Below are 26,869 nucleotides of genomic sequence, written 5' to 3'. Positions count from 1 at the left end.
CTGCTTGAGCTGCCTGCACTCAGTAATTCACACAAAAGAAAAGAAAAGAAAAGGAAAATATAAAAAGAAATTATCGTGATTTGTGAGGCAACCACATCTTTAGAGAGGGTAGTTTTGTAATTGAAGCAAATCATTAGCCTCTCCGTGCAAATCTTAACCTAACTTCTGTACGCCCTTTATTATCCGCTCTTGTAACGCTCTAACAAAAAAAAAAAAAAAAAACATTTCGTCTAAAATGACAGATCAGACCCCCAGAAAAGTGAACAGTTGCAGTTTCGTCCCTTCCATAATTTCCAAATCCAGCTCCTCCTCTCTTCCACTTTATCAAATCATCACACTTCCATATCTTCTCCCCAACCTCACACCTCAGTGACAGAGCTCACCTTTTTTCCCCGTTAAGTCCCTTCTTAATTTCATGTTTTCTCTCTTTTTCCTTAAAGCTTTGCTTACCCTGAAAAATCGGGTCTTTTTTATTTTCTGTGTCACCCATTTGTTTTAAAAATCCTTCCTTTTTTTTTTTTTTAACTAGAAAGACAGGATGAAAACTTGACAAACTCTTCAACCATCATCCCCATCTTTCTCTCTGCATAAAGATCTGTTTTGTGAGTCTTGTCTGATCAATCTGTTTGAATAAAACCTGTGCTTTTCTTGGTCCCTCTTGCGGTTTTAATATTTATTTCCTTTCATCTAGTAATTGGAAATTTTAAAGCTTTTTTATTTTTTTTTCTATATCAATTGCAAGCTTATAGGATAAGACGGTCTTCCATTTCTCTACTCATCCCAAGCCAGTTCAATTTAAGCTACAAAATTGACCGTTTCTTATGTTTCCAAGCCATTTGTGGCCTTTTCACATTTGACTAATAAAATCATAAAAAAAGAAGCCTTCTCCTTTTACCACCACTTCTCTCTTTATCTTTTCCTTGTTGATCTATCAGAGAAATTAAAAAAAAATGTATCAAACACATAGCCAAAGAGAATTTGCCATAGAATTCCAACCTCAAATACACATATTGAGGCCAAGCATCCATTCAAGAAGGGCAAATATAGTGGTAAAATTCCAAGACCTTTATGGGTTCACTGTAGAGGGCAATGTGGATGATGTTAATATATTGAATGAGGTTCGAGAGAAGGTGAGGCAACAGGGGAGGGTTTGGTGGGCGTTGGAGGCTAGCAAAGGTGCTAATTGGTATCTGCAGCCACAGGTTTCTTCATTAACTGAAGGGATTGCACTCAAATCTTCTCTCAAATTGTCTAATCTGACGAATGCAATTACTTTGAAGAGGTTAATAAGGAAGGGGATACCCCCTGTGCTGAGGCCTAAGGTTTGGTTTTCTCTCTCCGGTGCTGCAAAGAAGAAGTCTACAGTGCCTGAGAGTTATTACAGTGATTTGATCAAGGCCGTTGAAGGGAAGGTCACCGCAGCTACAAAGCAGATTGATCATGTGAGTCTTAATTTCTGTTATGTTGCAACATGCCAATGCTGGTTTTGATTATAATTTGGATTGGTTTTCTTCGTTTATTCTGATTGATGAATGATGTTGTTTGGTACTTCGGTGTTTTTGTGCTGCCTTGATGATGGGCTTGGACAATTTTCTGTTGGCTTTGATTGTCATGTTATTATATTAGATTTGGTGGTTATGCTGGCTTTACTATAATGCGTGAATCCGTATGCTTATTTTGAATTGCAATGATGGTTGTGGCCATGATGTGAAATTGTTTTGTTGTCTTGCTTAAAGCTTAAAGCCTGATGTTTTAGATTTACTTGCGATGTGCTCTGCTAGGATACCAGATTTCTTTCGAAAAGATAGGTGTTTGCATCCTAATTCTTCAAATGTTGAAAGTTTTTGTTTAGAGTGTTGATGCATGAGAAGATAAAGGATTTTGTTTTAGATTCATTTTCTGATAGAATCTGGTGATTATTTTTTCCTTTTTTTGCCTAAAGCAAATCCAATTGTGTGATTCAGCATTATTAATCTGTTTTTTTTTTTTTTTTTTTTTTCTAATGTCAAAACCAATAAGAGCATATCATTCACGACAAAACCTGTCAAGAGTACATGTAATTCTGATGTTCCTTCAAAATGACGCTTAATAAGCAAGGTGGAACATTACTAGTACAAATAAACACAGGAGTGCTCCTAGAAACCAGTTTAGCAATAGCATGTGGGGTGTGATTATTACTCGGTCTCACATGCTTAAAGAAGAGGAATTTGTGCAGTTACTCAGCTGCAAAATACCATTATAAATGGCTTCAATTTCCCAGGATCAAGAGCCTTGCACAATCTCATTCACCACTTCTAAGCAATCGCATCCAGCTTAAAGCCTTCATCCCTTGTGAACTAGCAACAGAGGAACAATAGACTGCTTTAGCAAAAATCAAATGACCATGAGTATCGCAAATTACAAACCATACCCCCTTCTTTCGTTTCAGCATTATTTTTTGTTGCCATTTTCAAACTCAAATTGTCAGAATCCGTTGTTCCTACCGATTACTGATCAAGATATATTGTGACAGGTCAAGATATATCGTGGCTGAATTCTTACCACGTTCATCAAAGTCTAACAGTCTTTCTTTATTTGCTTCTTTGATGTCTCTTGTGGAAGACATGTTGTTCTGCTGTCTGAACACATTGAATGGGGGAAGTAAGAATCATTCAGATGAATGAAAAAGTACTTTTGATGAGTGTTTATTAAAGTACCTAATTGCTGTATGCCTTGGAGACAAACAACTTATGCAATGCTGGTTCTCTTGTACATTTATTAATGATTGGGTAAATTTTCCATAGAAAGGAATTTAGTCATTGCTTCGTTTATTTAACTTTGTTTTTCAAGCTTATGTTACTTGGTCTGCTTGGCATAGAAATTATTGTACTGTTTCTCAATAGCATGCCTTACATTACAGGTGTTGTTCATTTTGCTATCAATTTCTTTTTTTCACTGTGTTAATTTGTTCTTGCTTGCAGGACCTGCCACGGACCTTTCCTGGTCATCCATGGTTGGACACTCCAGAGGGCCATGCTGCACTCCGGCGAGTTCTTGTCGGATATTCTTTCCGTGATTCAGATGTTGGCTATTGTCAGGTAGGTTATTTATGGGGATGACATTGTTTAATTAAAAAATGTATATGTGATTACTCAGTGTCAAATGAAGTAATTCAAAAGCTCTTCCATGTTTTCATCTTGCACACTTTGTTTGGTTGATAATAATGCACTTACATTAATTTTTGTACTCTTAGAAGCACATCAGCATGAGCTTGGCCTGGAATTATTATGTATAGATTTGGCAGCAGAGCAAGATGAATGCAGAGTTATATTCAGAATTCTTGTATCGTAGTCAAATTCTTGCTGCACCTTGCTCAAGTATTTTAGCTGTACCGAGCTGATAGCCTCTAGATGTACTAAATGCTTAGTCTCCGTTTCTTTCTGTTTTCCCATGAGCATAGCTTCTATATCAATCACCCTGAGATTTACTACTTACTCCATATTTTCTCGATATACTTTTATGTGTAGTTCATCTGTGTTCATATTATTTCCTAATCATCACATTGTCTGATCTTGCCCCAAATCTTCTTCATTACCACTTTGTAAATCATTAATGGCTTCCTTCTCATCTAGGAAGAATCTCCATTTGTATTCATGTCTGGCATAGCATATTTATCTTCCCAGACTATTCATTTAAGGAACCAAAAAATGATATGCTAGTAGGTGTGTACCAGCTAGGCAGCTACTGATTTTGTTTTTGAATTGGCCATGGTTTAATTTCATAGATTTCCATTATTAAGTTCTTAAATAAATAAATTCTAATCTCATAAAACGTGTTCTAATTATCTTTGGAGCAGGGCTTAAATTATGTTGCAGCACTGTTGTTGCTTGTGATGAAAACAGAGGAAGATGCTTTCTGGATGCTAGCAGTTCTTTTGGAGAATGTCTTAGTTAGTGACTGCTACACAAATAATTTGTCAGGATGCCACGTTGAGCAAAGAGTTTTCCAGGATTTGCTTGTTAAAAAGTGCCCAAGGTATTTTCCTTGTGATGGCCTAGCTAGTTGGCTTTTTAATGGTTGTTAATTTGCTAAGAAATTGGGAATAAAAAAACAATGCAGAATAGCTACTCAGTTGGAAGAACTAGAGTTTGATGTCTCCCTTGTTGCCACTGAATGGTTCCTATGCCTCTTCTCTAAGAGCTTGCCTTCAGAGGTTGGATTGCCGCTCCCTCTCATGCGCACTCTCTCTCTCTTAGACACACGGTTTCTCCTGAGTAGAAAGATCGCAATGTTTTCATTGACAAATAACATTTTTTCCTTTGCCTTGCTACTTTCCAGACAACTCTGCGGGTGTGGGATGTCCTTTTCTATGAGGGAGCAAAGGTTCTGTTTCATGTAGCTTTGGCTATATTCAAGGTGCTAGTGCTTTGCTTTTGCACTGGGCTTTTTATTTAAGCTGTTTGAATTTCTATAATCAAGCTTAGAAGTTTCTTGAACATCATTATTAAGCAAAACAAACAATAAATTGAGATTTATGATCGCAGATGAAGGAAGAGGAGCTGCTTCAAACTCACCATGTTGGTGATGTAATTAATATATTACAGAAAACAACGCATCACCTCTTTGATCCTGATGAATTATTGACGGTAAGACAGTTTACTTGCTGCCTCACCCCCTACATAAAATAGTTTTCTATTGATTATTGCATAGCACATTTTCTATGTTTTGTTTTTGCGAGGAAAAGGAGGAGAATTTCGATGAGTGAGAACATGTTAGAGAATGTAATCTTTGGTGGAGGAAAAACCATAATTTAATTTTTAATTGATATTCAAAGAATGACGAGGCTTCTCTTGATTTAGTACACTAACTTGACTTGTCAAACAACCCAATGGATTAGTCGTTAGCTTCTCAAGCTATGAGCATGATATTGGTTAAAAAGCTGATTATAGATTATTTTCCCCTCCATTTGGCGTCCTTAAACCCCTTTTGCAAGGAACTACTCCCATCTTCATGTCCTGTCCTGTTCTGTAATGGCAATCACCTAATTCATTATAATGACGACTAGCAAGTTAGTGAGGCACCGGCATTTTCTTGTTTTGAATGTTACTTTCCTCAATTCATAAAGAAAATGTACACTGAAACTTCCCCTTGTCTAAATCTTTCAGGTGGCATTTGATAAGATAGGTTCCATGACAACTAACACTATATCAAAGGAAAGGAAAAAGCAGGAGCCAGCAGTAATGGCAGAGCTTGATCAAAGATTGAGAAGGCTAAACTCAATCAAAATGGATGACGAGAAATAGCAGCACTTTTAGCACCTTGATCAAAATTGTTATATAACACATCTTAGAAGTGGCTTGTTTCCCCTGAGGAGAATATTTATTGATCCCCCCCTATCTCTGAAAGGGAAGGACAGTAAAGTGTGCGTGTTGTTGTATTGATGGATGTTGTAGGTTGCTGAATGTAAATTTGAGCTTGTTTTGACGCTAGCATTTAAATTAAAATGCAAGTCAAGACATTGCTGACCTTTTACCGCCCTGCAATTTTCATATCTGATCCGAAGCATTCTAAAACTAATCTGGAATTGTTTTATTCCCCGAAATCAGAGACTCTTGTGTCCGACGCAAGGTAAGTTTACCAGTTTGATATCGAACTGCTCTAGAAATTGGAATGAATTCTGTCGCATTAGATGGCAAGTGATTAAAGGTCCCCCTGGTGTGTAGTTTATTGAGCCTTCCATTAAACAATCCATTGCAGTTTGTTGGAAAACCACCATAATCAAGCTATGGAAGCTCTCAAATGAAATGGCTCAAATGAGGGTCTCATCCGTGTTAAAAAAGGGAAGAACTGTTCTCGTGACTCGCCAGTCCCTTTCAAAAAACCCGAGTTTGAGCCTCTTTTCTGTAAAAGAAAAAACAGAGAGAAGACAACATCAAGTTAGGTTATATCCTAGCCAGCTCTGGATTGGTGGGAGTTGCCACTGTAAAAGTCATTGATGTGCCCATTAATGATTAAACAAGTAATCCATTCTTGCAGGTATGATAGTAAAAACAGCTGTTTGAACTCTCGCATATTCAGTTTTCAGCTCGATCTGATGGCAAATCTGGAGAGCCCTAGTCACCTGCCATTATTCCACTAGCGCCGTGGGATTCTGGTGGTTTGCTTTCCAAATTGCTATGGATGTCAGCGGAACTGTTCGGGAAATTGATTGGAGATATATCCATGTCGATGTACATATCATCAGCTTCAAATGGTATTGCAATATCATTTTCTCCAGGCAAGACTGAACCAGTACTGCTTCTTCCCTCATTTTGCATCCCGTTCAGATTCCCACCGGAATGTTTCTTTGTACGGTCGCTCTGCCAACCTTCGATGTCAGACATAACCAAAACAGCCTTTTGCTCTGCTCACCGGTGACAAGTGCTCTGATTCCCTAAACGTCTGCAATCACCCTGAGGAACACCGAGTGGATTAGGGAAACCATCACGTACATATTCATCTCCGGATAAATAATCATCTTGTTCTTTAGATACGTGACCATGCTCTCGTGCTATCAGCACGACTCCAAAGATATATCGGAGGTGTGTTCACAGTCCAATCTTCTATCTGCATGCCATTCGCTACAGCTGATCCAGGCAGATAAAATGACTGTAAACCAAGAAAATAAATAAAATTTGCTACGTTAGAAGCTTATATTTCATATAATTCCAGTCAGGAATTGCAATGAGCTGCCTCCCCGCTTTTTATACCCTTGCCTGAGCTTAGTCTTTCATCCTCCCATATTAAAGGATTCAGATGGAGGTAATATGAACAATGAGCTTTAGTCTAAACTCTAGAGCCTCGCTAATAAATTGATTAGCAAGTTGTGCATCAATCCAAACGAGGGATTCAGCCCTATGATCTGATAAATAGAAATATAATGAAAAATAGAAAATTAAAGAATCAGGCTTATGCATGAGTTAACAAATCTGAACACCCTGCTAATCAAAAAGCCAAATCTTTACTCTTTTCGTACGAGCTGTGAACTGTCTAGCAATTCCTCTAAATGAACCTTCATCCAATCTCTTCTCAAAATAGAAATCAGTATGAACACCTAAAAAAGCTGACATTCACCAGCAAGCAGGGAAAAAACAACAAAATCAGTATGAAATATGTTAAGTGACGGGTTTTCTTTTTCCATTTCATTGGTTGGGATAACGCATGACAGATACCTTTAACATTACCAGAAACCACTTAAAGATCAAGGACTGTAACTATCAATTACACCATAGCCCTTCTGCGCAGAGCAAATTACACCCAAAGCAAATGATAAAGCAAACTTACAGAATAACTCTCTGTTCATGAAGTTTTCCCATCTCGATGAAAGTTAAGGAAATAGAACACAATCCTCATTTTTCGCTGTGAGACATGCATCGAGCTGTATGTTTCATCAGTAAAGATTTCCCAAAAAGACATAGGAAATGACATGATGAGGTTCCCACTGGGATGAGGTCTTGCAAGAGAGCATTTGGAGATAGCTTCCTGCCCCCAGCAGTTCATATAAAACGGTCAATATAGATTTCAACGAAGAACATACAAAGCTAACAGACCCCCTTAATACATAGATCGATTACAGTGCAGAAAGAATCCACAATGGGTTACGAGGCATTGAGACTGACGAAGTTGTAAAAACTTCATATTGAATTAGGCTTCCTCCTGTCCTGAGCTAAAATGTAATATATACAATATCTTTGAATAATAATAATAAAAATTATACAACAAAAGACTCATAATATTTAAATTAATATGTATAGGAGTAGAAAATAGCGTGCATAAAAAAGAAATATAATATACTAATGTGATGCAATAAGTTTGACTTATGATGTGAAGCAACGAAGCTTAGATTTTATTAGAGTTATTTGACTTGAATTGCTTAAATTGACTTGGATTTCTTAAATGATGATTAAGATATTTATAAACTATGATCATATTAGCTTATGCGTGGAGGGGAGCTGCATCTATTAATGGAAACATTTGCGCTATCATTGGTTACTGTGTTTGCACATGACATGGAGAGGTATGAGCATAAAATAAGTCAAAAAAAGGTGATGTATGCTCTACGTAGAAAACTTTTTGTGTAGGTAACCTCTTGAAACTTAGAAAAATACATTGTATATGTCCGATAATTATTTGACGAATATAGGTGAAAGTGTTAGGCTAGAGTGTTTGACCATGAAAAGAATTTTTTGATGAAAATATATTAGATTGAATCGGGATAATTTTAGTTAATTTATTAGATTTATGATCTGTATTATGAAATCATGATAATTATGTATAAAACAAATAAAAAACTAGTTATGGAGCCCGGTTCCGAATCAACTTAATGTTAAAGAATAAAATTAAAAAAAAATCAATTAAAAAATATAAAAAATGATTCGAGTTAACCCGAATTAACCTATCAAATTCATAACCTGAGTCATAAGACTATGATTATCTTATAAAAAGTAAATCAAAATAAATTATGAAGCCAAATTCCTTATCAATCCAAATGTTAAAAGATGAAATAAAAAAAAATTCAATCTAAGAAAAAGAACATGAAAAAAATAATCTAAGTCAATTTAAGTTAATCCGCAAAACTCATGATCTAGATTATGAGACCTAAATAACCTTGTAGAAAGAAAAAAAAAATACACAAGTCACCCCGGGTTATCCTCCAAACTCGCGACTCATGTCATAAGATTGAGATAACCTTATATAAAACAAATCTAAACTAATTATGAAGCACAATTACTAATCAACTCATTGTTGGAGAATGAAATTAAAAAAAAATCAATATAAAAAACACAATAAAATAGCTTGAGTCAACGCTAGTTAACTCGCAAAACTCGTTTTCTAGGTCATAAGACTGAGATAACCTTATAGAAAATAAATCGAAAAAAATCATAAAGTCTAATTCTCAATTAATCTAATATTAAAAAATAAAATTAAAAAAAAACCCAAGTCAATCAAAATAACTTATTAAACTTGCAATGTAGGTTACAAGATCTGGATAACTACATAAAAAGTAAATTATAATAAATTATGAAACTTAATTTTTAATAAATTAAATGTTAAAGTATAAAATAATAAAAAACACAATTGTATTTAAAAAAAAAAGCAAAAAGTAAAAATGTGTTAATTTTTTTAATTTCGGCATTAGTATATTAAAAAATACCACTTTAATTTTTTTTTTTATATTAAAAAAAAATATTTTTTAAAAAACACGTGATGAAACAAAATGCAAAAAGAGAAGAAGACAATGGGGGGTTTTTGTGGGGCCCCGGGAGTTCCCTACCTATAAAACCCAAGAAACATTTCCCTCCAGTTCATTCTTTCTCACCTCACCTCACCTCGCTCGCTCAATCCAATCAAACGCCCATCCATCCAATTAATGCCCCCAAATCGCCCATCATCCGGATGGATAATCGACCCGGACCTGGACGAAATAGACCTTGACCCCTCCGATTTCAATTCCTCTCTCCCACTTAAAAAAGTCCCCAACGGCGACGTTTTCCAAGCCTCCCGTGCAGGTGACGTCGAACGCCTCAAATACTTGCTAGAATCAGGCGTCAATGTCAACGCGCGGGACCAGTGGGATTCCGTTGCCTTGTACTACGCTTGCCTCGCCGGACACCTTGATGCCGCCCGCATGTTGCTGGAGAGTGGGGCTATTTGCTCCGAGCACACTTTCGACGGCGACAGGTGTCACTATGCTGCTTTGAATTTGAAGGTCAGGAAGTTATTGAAGGCTTTTGAGGCTAGGCCGCCGCCTTTGGCACCGTTGCAGGCCGCCTTGAGAGATACTTTTCTGAGCTGCGAGGCTAATAGGTTTTATTTGGAACAGAGCGAGGCTATTTATCATGTTTCAGGTTGGTGTCTTAATTTCATTTTTTTCCCTTTTCATTTTGAAAATGACTGTTTTTGCTCATTGTTTGGTGAACTTGTCAAGTAATATTCTGTATTCAAATAGTTAGAGCCGTGTTTGGTTTGCATCAGGATTGGACATGGAAATGGAGAGGGACCTCTTGTTCTATTCCTTTCCTTATGCAATGTTGTTTCGTTTGCTAATAGCGTGGATGAAGATTCCGCAAGAAGTGAAATGTTGCTCTTCACGTGGGAAATTTATATCACATGTTTTAATTGGATGTAGAATTGGAATTCAAGTCCCATTTTGGAGTGATCCAAACATGGCCTAAGCTTATATCTTTCCATTTGATTTTGGATAAACAGTCGTTTGAGCATCGTTATGGTGTCACTGGGACTAGCCCCTTTTTTTTGGCTTTATCAGACTTCGTTCCACTGCATGCGTCTCTAGTGGTGTTTCTCTAGCAGATGTTCGGTCGGAATGGAAAGCTTTATCCCGCTAGTTAATAGAGCTGCATTATTTCTCGGGTGGATGCCTTGACCTCGTGTTTGTGCTTCATCAATACCATTTTTAGTTAATTCTATCATTTTCTTTCATCCAATCTTTGCATAAGCTGTGGCAACACTTAAGTTGTTTGGGGCTATCTATCTCACTTGAGATTTAATTAGATTTATCCCGTTTAGGGAGGGTTATGGCGGATTAAGACAAAGTACAGCCTCAACTTCCATGGAATCATAAGCATGAGTAAATGGGTTAGAGAATTGAAAGTTAAAAAACGTTTGAATATTTTAGTGAGACTGAGAAATCAATTCCACAAATGATATGATGCTATAAAATCTGAATCAAATGAAGAGACTTGTGCTGAGAAATGGAGAGGACATGGTGAGCTTATGTGTGAGAAATGGGGCTGGGTATTTTGATATTTCAGTTTTTGATGAATTTGTGTAGTGTGTAAAGGTTTATTTAAACATGGATGATGTGTTTTCTGTGTCCTGGACTAGCCTTTTTCGTCAACAATCATGAAACCTGCCTTCCTCGAGGTTAACTTTTTGGGAGTAGAAGATCTGATGAGCGTGAGCTTCCTAAAACCCACATGAATTGTTCAGAATCGTCTTTCACCTTTTTGTGAAGGTTTTGTTTCTTATGCATACATGTTACAAACAATGGATATTTCAAAGTAACTCTATTCTACTTCCATAATCTTGAATTTGTGCATGTTGCAGCTTCATGAGTTTTTGATTGTTGGTCCGATTATCGTGGTTGTGCATTTTTTCTCCTGAGAACAATATGGATTTGACACTCGACATGTGATATTGCTGAGTAGGTCTTTCATCCAGTGGGGTATCCAATGTCAATCACTTCCCTCCAGATGTCGTATTTTTTGTGCAAGGTAGGCCTATTGAAGCTCACAGAGTCATATTAAGTGCTCGGTCACCTTTTTTTAAGAGAAAGTTCAAAACTGACTGGAGAGGCCGCAGTGAAGTGAGATTAGCAAGGGAAAAGTTGTCATATCCTGCTCTTTACAGTCTCGTTCACTTCTTTTATTCTGACAGACTGGAGATTGCTGTAGATGACATGGAAGATCTGGTAAGAATCTGCAAAGTATGCAAATGTGAATCTTTACAAAGGGTTCTTGAGAAGGAATTGATTCACCAAAAATATGCTGAGTACAAAGCACTGAGAGATCTAGACAGCTCTCAGAAACGTTATATCTTACAGGGCCTTTCACTTCCTGAGGAAGACAGGCTTCCTGCTGCCCTGCACCGGGTCCTTCAGAGCTCTTTGGCAAGGTCCACTATGCAACAAAACCTAGAGAATGATGTTGATAGGCTAGTATCGTCTTTTGATGTAGTGCAAATGAATGATTGTGTAGATGATCTTGCCGATATTTGTGTAAGAGTTGATAATAAGATTTTTCGTTGCCATCAAGTGGTTTTGGCATCAAGGTCAGAATACTTTAGAGCAAGACTGTCCCATATGAAGGACTTTCATGAAGGGAAAGTGGGGTTACCTAGTGATGCTGTTCCTTGTTTTGAAGAACATGATTTAAGCATGGAGGCATTTGAGAAAATGGTGGAGTATATGTAAGTGCTTTCTTTTCTTGTAGAAGGCTAATCCTAATTAAAATTGTCTATAGGGTAGTATTCATTTCCAGGCTTGGTCCATTGGCCAGTGCCAAATTATTCCTTGTAGTAGTGGTCCCAGGGCTCTGTAGATTTAGAAATAGTCTTAGGTGTAGTCTGAAATGTGTTGCTTAAAACCAGCATTCTCCTTGCAATGTGTGTTGCATAATCAACCGTTTTAATTGTTGGAATCATTATATGCAACAACGAAATTCACTTTGTTATTGGCAATGCTAAGCACAACTGTCAAGGGACTTATTTTTACTTCTTTGGTTCAGGTATACTGATGGTTTAAAGGATATAAATCCAGGGCAGGTACGTTATGTGTCAAAATGGCAGGTGCCTGACTTGATATTATCAAATACTGACTCTATTTTTTGAGCAGGCAGAGGAAATGTTTGATGCTGCTTCAAGATATCTATTATTTCCCCTTAAGCGTGCAGTTGCTGATGTACTGTTGCCACAACTGGAAACGGTCTCACCAGCAGAACTGTGCCATTGGCTGATACTGTCAGACATGTAAGATGCATGTTTATTGACCTTCTTATTTCTTAAAATTTAATTGATTTCCTGGTTTGAATGTATTTGGGATGGGCTTGAAGTTCAATTTATTCAGGTTGAGAAGGAGTATATATTTGTGTCGTTTCAATCATGTGTCAGGGTGTGTTGAGTTGAGACACATTGAAAACAGGTTTAGGAATCCAAATATCAGCCACCTTTCTCAATGAACAGATTGTGCCATGCTATCATTCAGGATTTTAGTGGTTAAGCTCCTAATTTGAAGTCCTGCTTTTCTGATTTTTCTGAGGGAACCAGAATTCAGTTTAGCTGATGGCCATAAAATTGACCTTTGGTTGAACCTAAATGTATCTTACTAGTTAGAGCCAATTGGTGTCCACCAAGTTGTTAATTGGTGAATCTACTTGCTTAGGTATGGTGTCATCAAGATCAGGGAGTACTGTCTGGATACAATAGCCTGTAACTTTGAGACATTTGCTGATACTCGTGATTTCCGAGCAATGCTTTTAACGGTGCCTCCACCATCTGGAGATTCCTCGCTCCGCACAACCGCCCCAAGTGCTCCCGGAGCTGCCCTGAATACAGACCAGGGAAATCTCCTTGATGACTTGCGAGAGAAATGGCTTGAAGCTGAAGCGGCTGATCTTGACAAGAGAGATGAGAGTGCATTACTTTTTGACAAGCGCCTGGAGATGCTTATGCTTGTGGCAAGGAAAGAATCTGAAGCAGTAGTTGATGATATTCAGGATTCCCCTGCATGAACTTTCCTCTTATGTGAATTTTGTTTTACATAATTTCCTTTGCACACCCTCGCACAAAGTTGGCAAAAGAGAAGGTAACGTTTAGACATTTTTTCCCGACATTTAAATCTTGTCTTTGTATAATTGTTTTTATGGGTTCTGTCCTTGTACTATTGTTTTATTAAGATTTGTGCCCTTCCATTAAATTGACAAATGAAAATTATTTTTTAATGAAACTGGGAAAAGAAAAGAAAAAAAAAACTGACCACCCTCTTTTCTCCCTCTCCCACTGTTCCTACCAAACAAATATAAAGGTAGAATCTATATATATAAAATTACACGACGAAATTCATTAAAAAAAAACAAAACAAAAATACATGGGCAAAACTTATCATTAGCCCAATTATTTCAGCATGATGAATGCAACAGTGTTAAAAGAATATGCCTAAGAACATCAGGCTCTAATTAAAGAATGCAATTTACCGGATTCACCCCCTTCCTTCTCTTTTTCCTTGTGTGCTTAAGGAGCACATTGATTCTGAAGACCCCCCTCTGTTCTGCACACAGAGACAGTGTATCTGCCAACGGCTGCTGTATTTTCCTTCGATTCTCATCTTTGGAAATGAATCAGTAATGAAAAAAGTGCTGCAGCATTTTCAGGTCATTTCATGCAAGGATCTTTTTCCTCCACATGTGTGGACTCAGTAGCATCTGAAACTGCATCGTCCACCGTCAAATTGGAAACCTCACCAACCAGAACTTCCTCTTTCTCGCCATCTACAGACGGTGGTGGAGGGGATGCATCAGGAACATCACTGTCTTCAGCAGCAGAAGACTCTGAGTATCCCTGTTGCTGCAGGCTCCAGTACATTATGCTTGCAGTCAATGTAAGGATCATCTTCTGGTTTACCTGTCATAATCATAAACACGAAAGCAAAGTTGATCGTTACGATCTGCCAAACTAATACACTGTACTCTGGTTAAATCCAGTTCTGCTGAAATCAGTTGGGGTCAACTCGGTACCATCCATTGACAGACTTCTTTGCATTTCTTTCAAAGAGTTCATTAAAGACCTCAAGTAAGGTCGTCAAAAGAGAAAGCTAAAGAATCTGGCAAACAACACTTGTGGTGCATGAAGAGGACTCGGGGGCCGAACCAGCCTTGATGATTCATGGTGACCTTTTTTATTTAACTTTTTAGCTAGACCTGAACAAGTAACCTACCGGAGACAAATGGGAAGAAGACACGGCACTTCATTTAATATTCAAAATATGTTCGTTCTATGTTCAGAACAGTGAGCCTACCTCTATAATGTCCTCGGGTAACAAGAAGATGGAGCACCCAAGCTTTCGGGCAACACTGATTATGTAGGTAGCATTCAACTTCTTATCCTCGTCTGCAGCGTCAGAAAAAACATAAAGTGAGACATGGTCTTCGTGTCGATTGTGTCAAACTAAACTGGGCACACAGGTTCCAGCGTAGTGCTGCTTAGGAAGCCAAAATGGTTTGCGCTCGGCGATTGCCATACAACTCCAACATCCGCAAGCAAATAAGAAATATGTTGAGATTAGAGAGATGAAGGATTCTGATGTACCAGTTTCTCCTTTCGTAACCACACTCCAGTTGACCACTCTAGGCTCCACTGCGCTAAGAAGCTCAAGGAAGAAAATTCCATTTGAAAGGTTCTTATCCTAGAAGCAAGACATCAAAACAGAGAAAGGTAAATCCTATGGTAGAACTTGGAATAAAATTGTCTAACAAGGTCAAATCTTTTCATTGATTACCTTGAAGCTCTCCGTTTGAGACGTTCTACCCGCTTTCTTCACTTTGTTGTTTGCCCATTTTAGAATGTCAGCATCTGTAATCTCTTTACCCTGGGAGTGGGAGGAGTGAGATCTCAAGTTTTTCAGGAGTTGAAGCATCGTAAACCTCATCAGTTGCCACAAATAGGCTGCGGGGAAAAGAGAGGGAAGAGTCAGGTCTTCGCAATATAAACTGAAAAGCAGTCACAAACAAACAACTAAATTGGGACAGAGACGTTGTCAAATTAAAAGGGGAGGGAAAAGAAAATTGTTAAAGAGGTTGTTGCCGGAGCTATTTTAGAACAAACAAGTTGATTACACATAAGCTGATTAGAGAAGAACGTCAACCACCACCACCGATGCCTAATCAGCTATAACCAATCAAGAAGGAAGAAGTCAGTGGGTTGAGTTGAATAAGATAACCTAATATGAGCTTCTTATTTCCTTGGACAATGTCATTTCCAGCTACATTCACAAGGGAGAAGCACAAGTCCTTCCCTATCTGTATTACTTGGTTGCAATTCTCAACTTTTCTAAATGGCATCTTTATAGGAGGCTTGGATGCCAGCTTCCAATTAACTGATCCAGGAGAAACTTTGTCAAGAACTTCTAGAAGAACCCATCTGCAGTGCAAATCATAAAAATCAATGAAGGTTCAATGAGGCTTCGTATTGAGGAGGAAACGAAAATCTCACCCGTTCCTGATGTCCTCAAAAACATTATTGACATATGTAGCAGTTCCAAGACTGTTAATCCACAGTCGGAAGCACCTCTCTTCTCGAGAAGTTTGTGCATCATCTGTCATCATCTCAGCAAAGGACATCTTACTGGTATCAGTAGACAGCCCATTTCTGCAAGATAAATTCTTGTACTGGTGACACAAATTTCAAGAATAATGCTTACAGAAAAAGCCAGCATTTGCACAAAAAAGACTTTCTAATTCAGTACAATCAAGTTGCATGGAGGGCACTAAATACGAAGCTTTTAGCAATATGGAAAAATCAATGTGAATGAACAAGAAGCTGGCTGGCAGATTGAAAATTCCATTAGCCACAATACATTGATGGTAGTTGGTAAGACGCAGACGATGGTCAGACTGGAGTGAAAGAAATTGATAAAATAGTTGACTAGATAAATCTTATTTCGCAACCTAGACAAGACCATGGTTCTCCACAAAAGGTTGATAGAAGAAGCAGGGAGATCAAAAACCTAATTTAAATATTTTAATGACAAACTAAACTTCCAGAAGCAAATATGGATACCCAACGGGACAAGAAGCATCAAAAGGTAGAGGAAATGCAAGCAAAAATGTCACTTAAAAATGATCGTCTTTTCTCAGTACCTGTGCTGGAATATTTGAGCCACAAATGCAAGATTAAGATTTGGTGATCCCTCAACAATGTCTTTAGAAGTGAGATATCCTTTACAATCCAGCTTCTCTGCCTGCACAAGAACCATGCTTGCCCTCTCTGTCGGATCCTTGGTATCCAAGGAAGCAGGGCTACTGTGTTCTGGGGCAAGAGCATTGAGAAGGTAAGCATAGGCCTCTCCATCCTGCAAATTCAAGGGTTAAAATTATGAAGAGAGTAAGAGATAAAACAAGAATACCAGAAAGTTTTAGTTTACAAAATCCCAAATGAAGTTTATTTACATGGAAGAAAATCTACAACAAAAACTGATTTTGTTAATGCAAATATCTGCTTCAAATGCTCAATTGATTAAAAAGTTTTTATCCCAAATTAAAATGCCACCAATTGCATAAGATATGAACATGAAGTATCTTGGCATGGATAAATAATAAATTGCTGAATTTGCTTACCTTCACATCAGAAGAGAAGTTTGTAACCTGTTTACTGTAGCCAGCTTTCTTCAGATGGAAATTCATCCATTTCAGTAGAACCTTTTCAGGTCCCAAACCCAAGAGCTCCTCCACTTCCTGCAAATTTCTACAACTAATAAGCAAAACATATGGGATAGCACAAACAGATTTATCCAACATCCCTCATACAATCGAAGCATGGAAAGAAGGTAAATGAAAACGACAACTTCTGACCTTGCTGTCATCCACCAATTCCACAAGTTGAGGAGTTTTCTTAAGATTAAGATCGGCTAATAGCTGAATCTGAAAGTTGCCACCATATTGGAAGATGACATGTTAAAAGCATAGACACCTAATCTTCGAGTCTTTGAATTTAAACAAGACTATCACCATCATCATCGTTTCTATATATATCCTGCTTCACAAAATGAATTTTACACATGTAGTGGACGGAATTTAAGTTGAATACCTTAATAATTTGAGAAATCAATCCAAGAACCAGATGGGGCTGCAAAAGAGAAACTGGAAATATTGAGCATAGCTGAAACCACAAAGAAAAATATAACAAGATTGCAAGGTAGAGAGAGCTAAGCAGCCCAACTTACCCTTGCTTCAACAAGGTCCTGTGTGCCTATATTAACAACTGTACAGCCAATAGCCTTTGCAGAATTAAGGCAAAGGGTGTGGTTCTCATTCCTTTCCCATGGATTAAGGGTCCCTTTTGTGTTAATAGCTCGCTCATCTATGGTCCCAGGAACAGCCACATTTATAAGCTTACTGCATTAAGCATTAAAAAGCATCAACATATATTCAAAACATCCTCCAACAATAAAATTGCAGTGAAGCGGATGCGACTCATCTACCAAAGAAGAACTCCATCTTTTACAAGATCAAACAAGTCATTTGTTGTTGCATCTAATGGAAGATATTTCTTCAAGAAGAGATCTTCCGCCAAGTAGCTGTTAATGTGGGACACATAGGAAGCCTTCTCTGACTCGTTGATGTTGTGGTGAAATGTAGTTGTGGATGCCTTGAGAAAGGAAACAGAGCTTTTCAGTTTCTTCCCACCTGTTTTTTTAGTTGCTCGGCTTTGCAAATTTATGTATGCCTGCCAGTTTGAAGTTTAGCAAGGTCACCGCTTAAAATTTAAACACCAAGATAACAAGAAAAGCATCTTAACCAGTCCTCAAACGAGAAAATAATCAAAGAATTAAAAGCCAAGCCAGACAAGCTTTAATTTACCTTCAGGAAGGATTCGAAGTCGAGTTCTTCTTCCATGTTGAAACCAGCCTCCCCCAACATAGCCTTAATACCATCCTCATTAAACATCTCAGTGAAGGCCCTCAATTTAGCAAAAATAGGTGGCAAATCCCCCACCGTGACACGACCGGACTGAGTCCTCGTCGACACAAACTAAAACCAATCCAAAAAAAAAAGAAAAAGAAAAGACATTTGAATATTAACAATAACGAGAATGTAATGAAAAGAAGAGAGAGTGAGCTAGTTACCTTAGATTTGAGGGAGCGTAACTCGACTTGAGTGAACTGGCTCTGAAGCCATGGATCAGAAACAAGTACACCCACAAAACCCGACATCTTTGCTTCTTGTGCTGCACAAATTCATTAATCAACTAATCAAGCTAAAACTGATCCCCCCCCCCCTGCATGCATGCATTCCTCGATTAATTATGTAACAACAAAACTGATTCATTTAAACAATAAAAACATTAAAATTTGTCAAGGGATTCATAAAAAAGAAGAAGAAAATGAAGAGAAACAATAATGATATGCATGAAATGGATATCTGATCAAACGTCATTGAATCGCGAATGTATGTAAAATCTATTGCAGCATATGAGGGTCAAATCCGATAAAGAAATGGTATTCTATATAATCCAAAAGAAGAAGACAACAAAAGCAAGAGCCATTGACCTGAAAAACTCAGAGATTGATCATAACGTCCTTCTTTTGGGGCAATTTGTACTTGAAAGATAATGGAGAAAGAGAGAGTCAAGTGATGTTTTGGAAAAGAAAAAGGATTATATGATTTGACGATGGAATGAGAAGGAGAGAAAAGCGTGCTGCCTGTAAAGACCCGCGAAGACGCAGGGCCTAATAGTAGTATGAAATTATTTTTTATAGAGCGAGAGAGAGAGAGAGAGAGAGAGAGAGAGAGGACCCAAAAAATGCTGGGCTACAAGAAACACATATAGAACCAGCCAGCTTTTCTAGTTTAGTTTACACTTCTAAAACTTCCGTCTCCTCTCCCTTTCTTTTCTTTATACATTCAAGTTAGTGTCTGTAAACTCAATCCTAATATTTTTTAAATTATTTTTCATATAAAAAATATTAAATAAATATTTTTTAGTTGTTGTTTAATAATTTTAATGTATTAATATCAACAACAAAAAAATATATAAAAATATTATTTAATTTGATAAAATTTTAATTGAAACACTTTTGAAAAACATCATATACCAAATACTAAACACATGTATTTAATTAAAAAATATTTTTTTCAACTCTATAAAATGTCATCGTAAGACTATGACTTGTTTGGAATTGTGTAGTGGTTCAAAGTATTTTTTGTTTAAAAATACATTAAAATAATATTTTTTTTATTTTATAAAATTTATTTTTAAAATCAACACATCAAAATGATTTAAAAACATATAAAAAATATTTTTTAACAAAATAATTTTTTAAAATTTAAAAGAACATGGTTTAAAACCACGCTTCCTAACAAACCCGACCAAAGAAATGAAGGATATTGCTGGTTGCTGGCCTGGCCAACCGAATGGTTCAGGTTACTGCTGCCTCCCATTATTATGAGGAGCATCGTCACGGAAAATCAAACCATAATTACAAGATAAGCAACTATTTTTCTTAAAGGCCTTCTCATGTTTTATTTTTCCAGCCAAATATTAAATATAACATCAAATTATAGGGTATTATCAATTTTATACTTTAACTATTTTTTATATTAATTTCACTACTATTTTGATTTTCCAAGTAAGAATTTATGTTAGTGTACTTCATGGAAAATATTAAGTTCCTTGTAAAATAACTTTTTTTCTCTCACAAAAAGAGCATAATTTGGATGGATTAATATTAATATAAAAATTATTTGATTACACCAATATAGTTGAGACATCTCAACAAACTAGATGTAAAAAGGGTAAAATAAATAAATAAATAAGTCGTTATCTAGTTTTATAATAATTAGAAATCATGACTAAGATAAACATGAAAAATAAGCTATTTCGTATTTATTTTTAACGATAAAAATAGGTACATGTTAAGAATCTGTCTAAATTGATACACACATACATATTTTTATTGTCAAATATAAAGGATTATTAAGGTTTAAAATAGTGATTTGAGATCATAGTCCAACAATATTGTCCAATCCTTACTTTTAAAGTACGAGTGTTGAACTCAAAATGATGGTAAATATAATGAGAATCAACAAGCATCACCAAATGATTTATTAGAGATGTTACTTGAGCAAACTAAATGGTAAGGGTCAAGAATATTAAATAGGTATTAAGTGGGTTAATTTAAGATATTTAGGCCAAATTAAGTATCAAAACTAAACAATGAATAATTAGGTTTTAATTAATGTAGTCCATGCAAAGAAATGAGCTGGTTCTTGGGCTTGAGGCATGTGGATTGGGTCTATTTTTCTATTAAGTAATTTATGTTAATAGGCATAATCTCTAATCTAACTGTGGAATCTAATTAAAGTTTTTTGAAAGATTTAAAGGTCATGTTTCCTGTAAGATTAAATTTCATAGGGATTAGACATCCGAAAGGTTTTTTTTATAAAGTCCAGAAGTTACTATTCGATATTTGCAATATTTCCTAGTTGATTTAAGATTTTTTTTTCTATTTTATTTACAATTCTTTTGTTATTTTTTTCAGTCTTGTTTAAGAAGTTTTACCTAGTTTAAATAAGGTTATTTAACTTGTATTTAGGTTTTGGGGTAATTTTGATTTCAAAAATAATATTGTGTGTGTAAAGTTAATCATACTCTTAGTTTTCCATTAAGTTCTTCAAAATTTATCAAAGATTACTTGTTTTTGATGTTTATCCTTATAACTTCGGTTCTTGATTTGTTATAATCAATAGGTTAGAGTTTTCATCCACTAACTATTGTTTATTGGTTCAACTGATCATTGGATCATGTTTTTTTTTTTTTAATTCTAATTTTAGCTTTCTTTGCTTGTGTTCAATCTTAATGATGCATTTTAGGGTTCTTACACTCGGATTTATATTAGTTGGTATCATAGCTTAACACCAAGATCAAGTTTTATGTGTTTTGAATTTCAGCTTGTTCTCTAGTTTAGCTTTTTGTTGCATTATATATATATGTGTGTGTGTGTGTGTGTGTGTGTGTGTGTGTTATTAGTTTCCACTAAAATATATATATATAGAAAAGAAGATCAAATCATAAAATCAGATTGATTAAAATCAGTAGCCTTAGAAAAATTCCATATATAAATTGGTTTTATTAAGTTATCTTGTGTTAAATTCAAATTCTTTTCAACTTGATTTTAATTTTCCTGGGCTGTGATCAATCTTGATTATAGGTTTTAGGATTCCTACATTTCAGGTTCGCATCAAGATGTTAAATTGAGCTTTGGTCCATCTTTTACTAGTTATGTTCTAAAATAGACCCCAAAACCACTACTTGTACTCAATATTGGAAGTCGAGGTGAATATATAAAAGGAGGGTGGATTAGGTTGCCAATTAAAAAATTATTCTTAATTTAAACCAAAATATAATCTAATGATCAATCCAAATAAACAACTCAAATATCAATAAAGACAAACTTAAAAATCTATTTTCTAAATTGGCTAGACCGATTTAGGTATTGGAAAAATTGCTGTGTTTTGGGAATTTTGTTCTTATTTTGTATTGTTTTGGGTTTGTTTAGGTTTGTTGGCATGGAAACCAATTTCTAAACAAATTGAAAGTTATTTGGCAAAACTTTCTTTACAAGATCTTGATCTTTAAAGTTGAAAGTCATTATTGTCTGAAGATTTTTGTTTGAAGTCAAAAATTGTTATCAAGACACTTCATGTATCCATGCCTTGCTTGTCATCACAAAGCTTATACAACATATAAATGCAAGGATGTATATATCCAGCAACTGATTAGACAAAAGTTTTCTGTACCTCTGCTTCCAAGGTACTTTGCTTCAATCGAGTTCTCTTTCTATTGTCGAACAAGATTGCCAAGAGTTTATCTACTCCATCTAAACAATCCCACCCTACAAGCTCTGATCTTTTTTATCTTTACCCTGAGTAGCACCTTGATTCTTTCTTTATTCCCACACTGATGTGAGAACTTCTTCATAGCCTGAATCTTTGCACCAAATAGCCTCCAATTGGAAAGGTTTGTTGGTTTTTTCTTTTCCGTGCTAGGTTTTAAAGAAAAAGGGCAAATGATCAGAGTAGTGGGATATATACATATGTATATGTAGAGAGAGAGAGAGCTATTTTTTCTAGTTTTTGTGCATTCCTTAACTTTGTATTTAATCGTCATTTAACTTAAGCAATAATACATGTTTCATACAATCATATTACATATAAATTTAAGCATATCTTATATAGACATTCAAATAAATAAATAAATATCTCACCATTCATAAACATAAAGATTCAAGTATGATATCATAAACTTTAAGTATAAATGATAAATCAAGTTAAATTTTGAGTTTAAAACAATTTGACCCTTGAATGTAAAACAAGTTTAATATCGACTTTTTAAAAAACTTAACTTTTAAGTATAAAGCAAGTTAAACATTAAGTTTAAAACAACTTAAATTTTGAGTATAAAATCAATTAAGTACAACTCTTCAAGAGTATTGTTAAACCACTTAGTTGCAACTCATTAATTATATTAACTTGCACATGAATACCCTCAATCATGACAACATATGTAATTCTCCTTATACTATATGCAATGATGACATAAATGTAATGCTACAAAACTTATATCAAGTATACGTCATTATTAAAAGATATCTTAGAGATAAAAGATGTTGCAATTCAAATTATCTAGTCCATAAAAGTATAATTAAAATAATCACGAGGAAATATAGAGTCATTCAAATATCATATATCTCTTTTCAATAAGATCAAAATAACTTTGAGTAAGTAATAGTTAAATCACATGCCAAAAAATCTTTATATGTACGTGTCAACATCCTTAAACAACATTCAATAATGGTTCATTTATCTTGAGTTGACTTTATGGACAACAAGAAAAATATGTATGCTTACTCAAAGTTGTGCATATACTATAATGGTCAAAATATGTATGCAACAAAATATATCAATAGTTATCATACATACAGAGTAAAAAAACAAATACCAAACTTATGGCTAAATATCATATTCCACTATAATAAATAGTTCACAAAAATTAAGATATTTCAAAACCATTAAAAAGTACATAAGACTTCATTTAGGATTTAAGATTGACCTTTTGAGAGGTACTAAAATTGACTAAAAGCTACTGAAATTAAAATAAAAGGTGGTGGTATATAGGGATCATATATGGGCATAGACCGGTGGTTGAAAACTAGGCGTGCGTGCGTGCGTCACACACTTCCATAAAATCCTAAAAAGACACAAATAAACAATTAGATTTGTGAAGATTTCAAGCTCGCTCATGGATGATTTGGTTTGGTGAAGATAAAGGATCTCAAATGGGTTTAGTGGTGCGAGCTGTGGAGTTATATAAAAGGAAAAACAAGATAATGGGTTGGTTTGAATTTTAAAGTGATCGGTGGTTAATCTATGAGGAGAAGGATATGGGTTTTGGTGCATCTAGAAAAGCTAGTAATAATGAACAATAATTGATTGCTTTCCAGCACTCATCACTCGTATAAATAAATTCTAATTCATTATTCCAACCAACACCAGTTTCAACAATCGATTTTTTCCATATCCTCTAATTGTTTTTTGTACCATCATATTCTTCAATTATGCATTAGAGAAAGCATGGGCAATCTTTTCCTTGAAGGTAGTCATAACAAATTTCCAACCAACTTCATCAAAAAGATTATTTGATCTTATTTTAATCTCAATAGCTTTGATATAAATGTCACAAAAATTATGCAATATTTTTTTAGTCCAAAAAACTTTATCATGACTTTTAGAACCTTTCATTGTTTTGTTTGATAATTTGGTTCCTAATTATGCATATTCTTCAATTATGCATTAGAGAAAGCATGGGCAATCTTTTCCTTGAAGGTAGTCATAACAAATTTCCAACCAACTTCATCAAAAAGATTATTTGATCTTATTTTAATCTCAATAGCTTTGATATAAATGTCACAAAAATTATGCAATATTTTTTTAGTCCAAAAAACTTTATCATGACTTTTAGAACCTTTCATTGTTTTGTTTGATAATTTGGTTCCTAATTTGGTTGAAGTAGGGGGTTAATTGCATAAATATTGAAATTTAATAGGCAATTAGAGATTTTATTGAAAAAATTCAAAATCAATGACCAAACCGTAAAGGATGCGGAACTTCAGAGACTTAAATTAGCTAAATCATAGGCCAAATTAAAGACAATTGAAAGTTTGATGGCCAATTGAGGGTTAATTTATACAAATCAGGAATAAATAACTGAATCGGAAAAGACGTTGAACTTTGGGGATGATAATTGAGTTTGATAAGGATGGAATTACATGGAATTAAAAGCTGGGAGGCAATCACAGGTACAATTTAAAACAATTGGAAAAACAAGGATTAAATTGAAGTTTGTCAAATCTTAAATTAAAAACCCTAGTTTTTATAGTTTAACCTAGACGACACATCACTTAGATTTAATGAAGAAATTGCATGACGCGTTGTTTAGCCATTGTTTATCTTCTTCTTTGGTAGTTTTGGCTGATCGAGTAAGCATCTTTAAACAGATGAATGTAAAATCTCCGATTACCTCAAGGGTTGTAGACCATTTAATTAAGAAACATCCCTTCTATAAAGAAATACTACTCCCATCAAACATTTACATCCTATTTAATGAACTCAACAACATCTTATCCTGATAAGCCATCACTACATTGATAAATTTTATGTTAATCGAGTTGACACCTTCAAACGAATGAATGTGAAACTCTTGACCTTCAAATCAATCAAAGTTAGATCCAAATGAAAGGTGTGCACACCTTTTACCAACTTCAAGTGGTAGTAAACAACAATGACATTAGAGTTACTTTAATGATGCTTTGAAAGTGGGTAACTTAGTCATCGATGACTGTGATACCCATTATATGAAAACCACTCATTGTTTTTCATGTGTTCACACTTCAAAGCTTATTATAAGGTTCTTATCAAAGGCTTAAACCTTTCCCTTAAGATCAAAAGAGCTTGGATAAATAGCTTAATGGCCTCCAAGTTTATCAAACCCACCGCAAAAACCAAATCCACCATAGCAAAACTAGCCAAATATAGAGCTTTCAGCTATGAAGATTTTTCCAAAACCCTTTTCTTTTTTATTAGAGGGACAAGTATTGATTAATAATGATCAATCTTTGATTGAATCCATAAAAAAAACTTAGTAAACCTTATAAATACCTTAGAGAATTATGGGAGAGAAAAAACAGGGGGAAAAAGCAAAAGAGAAAGTAAGAAAGAAACCTAGATTTGAAGGTTCATGAGCCTAGCATAAAGGTTTTTTATTTTTTTAAACTTTGAAAGGTTTGAAATTTATGGAGGTAAAATTTTGCAAAAGAGAGCAAAAAAGGGTAACAACCACTATTTCAATCCTTAAAGGTATAAAAAACTCATCTAACCTAGTAGGTGATGTTCATAAAACACACCTCTAACTCTTTCTTACATGTTTTAATGACATTTTGTACTTGTTTTGGTGTCTCATAGAGTTGATCTTGTATCTTAGTTAATGCATAAAAATGTTATTTTTCTTTGCTTAATGCTACTTTGAGTTGGTTGTTAATGTTATATAGATGTTTATAAAATGTTCGAATGTTTTTTTTTTTGGCTGAGATGGAATGGTTTTTGTAATCTTTCAAATATAGTAATAGGGATGTTGATGCTTTTTCTATGTTGTTAATGTATGTTATAGGTTCCTGGGTTTCAATTAAGTTTTTTTAAGTGTTAAGATGTCAACTTTAAACTTTAAAATTGTCAAATTTGCCTATTGCTAGTTTTGGTAGTTTTGAAAATTAAAACTTTATGCATGTTATTGATGATTTGATATTATTTGTTAGTTCTTTGGATTTAATTATGCTTGATATTGGTAATGTGGTTTGTGAAGACAAAAAATAACATGTTCTAAAGGCCTAAAAAGTCAGTTATAGGTATTGATAGTGTGCAGGGTATTTCTGGGTTCATGTTCTTCCCAAGAACATTGCGTTGGATCCATGATTTGGATCAATTTCAGTTCATTTATTTGTACTCAACACTTTAAAGGATATATATATTTAGTAATCTATGGTTATTTTGCACCAATAACTGTTAATTCTAGGTTTTAATTCTAGGGTTTTTTATTATTTTTTTTAATTTATTTATTTTTTTCTGTACCCAACACATTCTAACCAAATCGTGATGATCCATTAATAATCAAAGTAAATGGATTCTTGATTATTGATCCTTAGATGATTTACAATCTTTTTATGCCTTTGATTTCATGAAATCTAGTATGCTTTGAAAGTGATGTTGTTGGGTTCACTTTGAGTGTTCATCAGTGTTCTTTGTGTTTTCTAGGTTCTGATCCATTTTGATAAAGATATTTTGAGTTTTTGTGTTTAAAATGTTTTATGGCTTTGTTTTTGTTTTGGGGTTGTTTTCGAGTCAAACAAGAGTTTTTAGTTTGGTTTATGGTCAAAGAAAAGATTTTGAATCAACCCGATTATGTCAAAATCAGGTTAAAGGATTAAGACCTTGTTTGGGTTACCATGTTTTTGCTAAAGGGTTTTTCTTTGGTTTAAGGGTGTGTTTGACAAACACTTCTTTAAGCTTGT

The 26,869-nt window shown here is 35.0% G+C and overlaps 3 protein-coding genes across 3 annotated transcripts; 2 read left to right on the top strand and 1 right to left on the bottom strand.

Moving 5' to 3' along the window:
• Positions 1 to 226: 226 nt before the first annotated feature.
• Positions 227 to 5,581, top strand: LOC118041388 (uncharacterized). The gene is made up of 7 exons (XM_035048706.2): positions 227 to 1,442; positions 2,961 to 3,077; positions 3,836 to 4,014; positions 4,099 to 4,192; positions 4,318 to 4,395; positions 4,524 to 4,625; positions 5,145 to 5,581. The coding sequence occupies exons 1-7, from the start codon at positions 951 to 953 to the stop codon at positions 5,280 to 5,282; spliced, it is 1,200 nt and encodes a 399-aa protein (XP_034904597.1). The 5' UTR covers positions 227 to 950; the 3' UTR covers positions 5,283 to 5,581.
• Positions 5,582 to 9,316: 3,735 nt separating this feature from the next.
• LOC118041408 (BTB/POZ domain-containing protein At2g04740) lies at positions 9,317 to 13,450 on the top strand. The gene is made up of 5 exons (XM_035048728.2): positions 9,317 to 9,866; positions 11,187 to 11,946; positions 12,264 to 12,300; positions 12,371 to 12,504; positions 12,917 to 13,450. The coding sequence occupies exons 1-5, from the start codon at positions 9,389 to 9,391 to the stop codon at positions 13,263 to 13,265; spliced, it is 1,758 nt and encodes a 585-aa protein (XP_034904619.1). The 5' UTR covers positions 9,317 to 9,388; the 3' UTR covers positions 13,266 to 13,450.
• A 65-nt stretch (positions 13,451 to 13,515) lies between these two features.
• Positions 13,516 to 18,509, bottom strand: LOC118041399 (fimbrin-5). The gene is made up of 14 exons (XM_035048717.2): positions 18,374 to 18,509; positions 18,108 to 18,278; positions 17,729 to 17,973; positions 17,471 to 17,642; positions 17,335 to 17,373; positions 17,100 to 17,168; positions 16,866 to 16,982; positions 16,389 to 16,600; positions 15,742 to 15,897; positions 15,470 to 15,669; positions 15,029 to 15,195; positions 14,839 to 14,935; positions 14,549 to 14,640; positions 13,516 to 14,154 (listed from the first exon to the last, which is right to left on the bottom strand). The coding sequence occupies exons 1-14, from the start codon at positions 18,458 to 18,460 to the stop codon at positions 13,906 to 13,908; spliced, it is 2,073 nt and encodes a 690-aa protein (XP_034904608.1). The 5' UTR covers positions 18,461 to 18,509; the 3' UTR covers positions 13,516 to 13,905.
• Between the last annotated feature and the right edge of the window lie 8,360 nt (positions 18,510 to 26,869).

Source organism: Populus alba, chromosome 14, assembly GCF_005239225.2.
Source record: "Populus alba chromosome 14, ASM523922v2, whole genome shotgun sequence".
Classification (NCBI taxonomy): Eukaryota; Viridiplantae; Streptophyta; class Magnoliopsida; order Malpighiales; family Salicaceae; genus Populus; species Populus alba.
The sequence above is the reverse complement of the archived record's forward strand: the minus strand, read 5'-3'. Positions and strand labels throughout refer to the sequence as shown.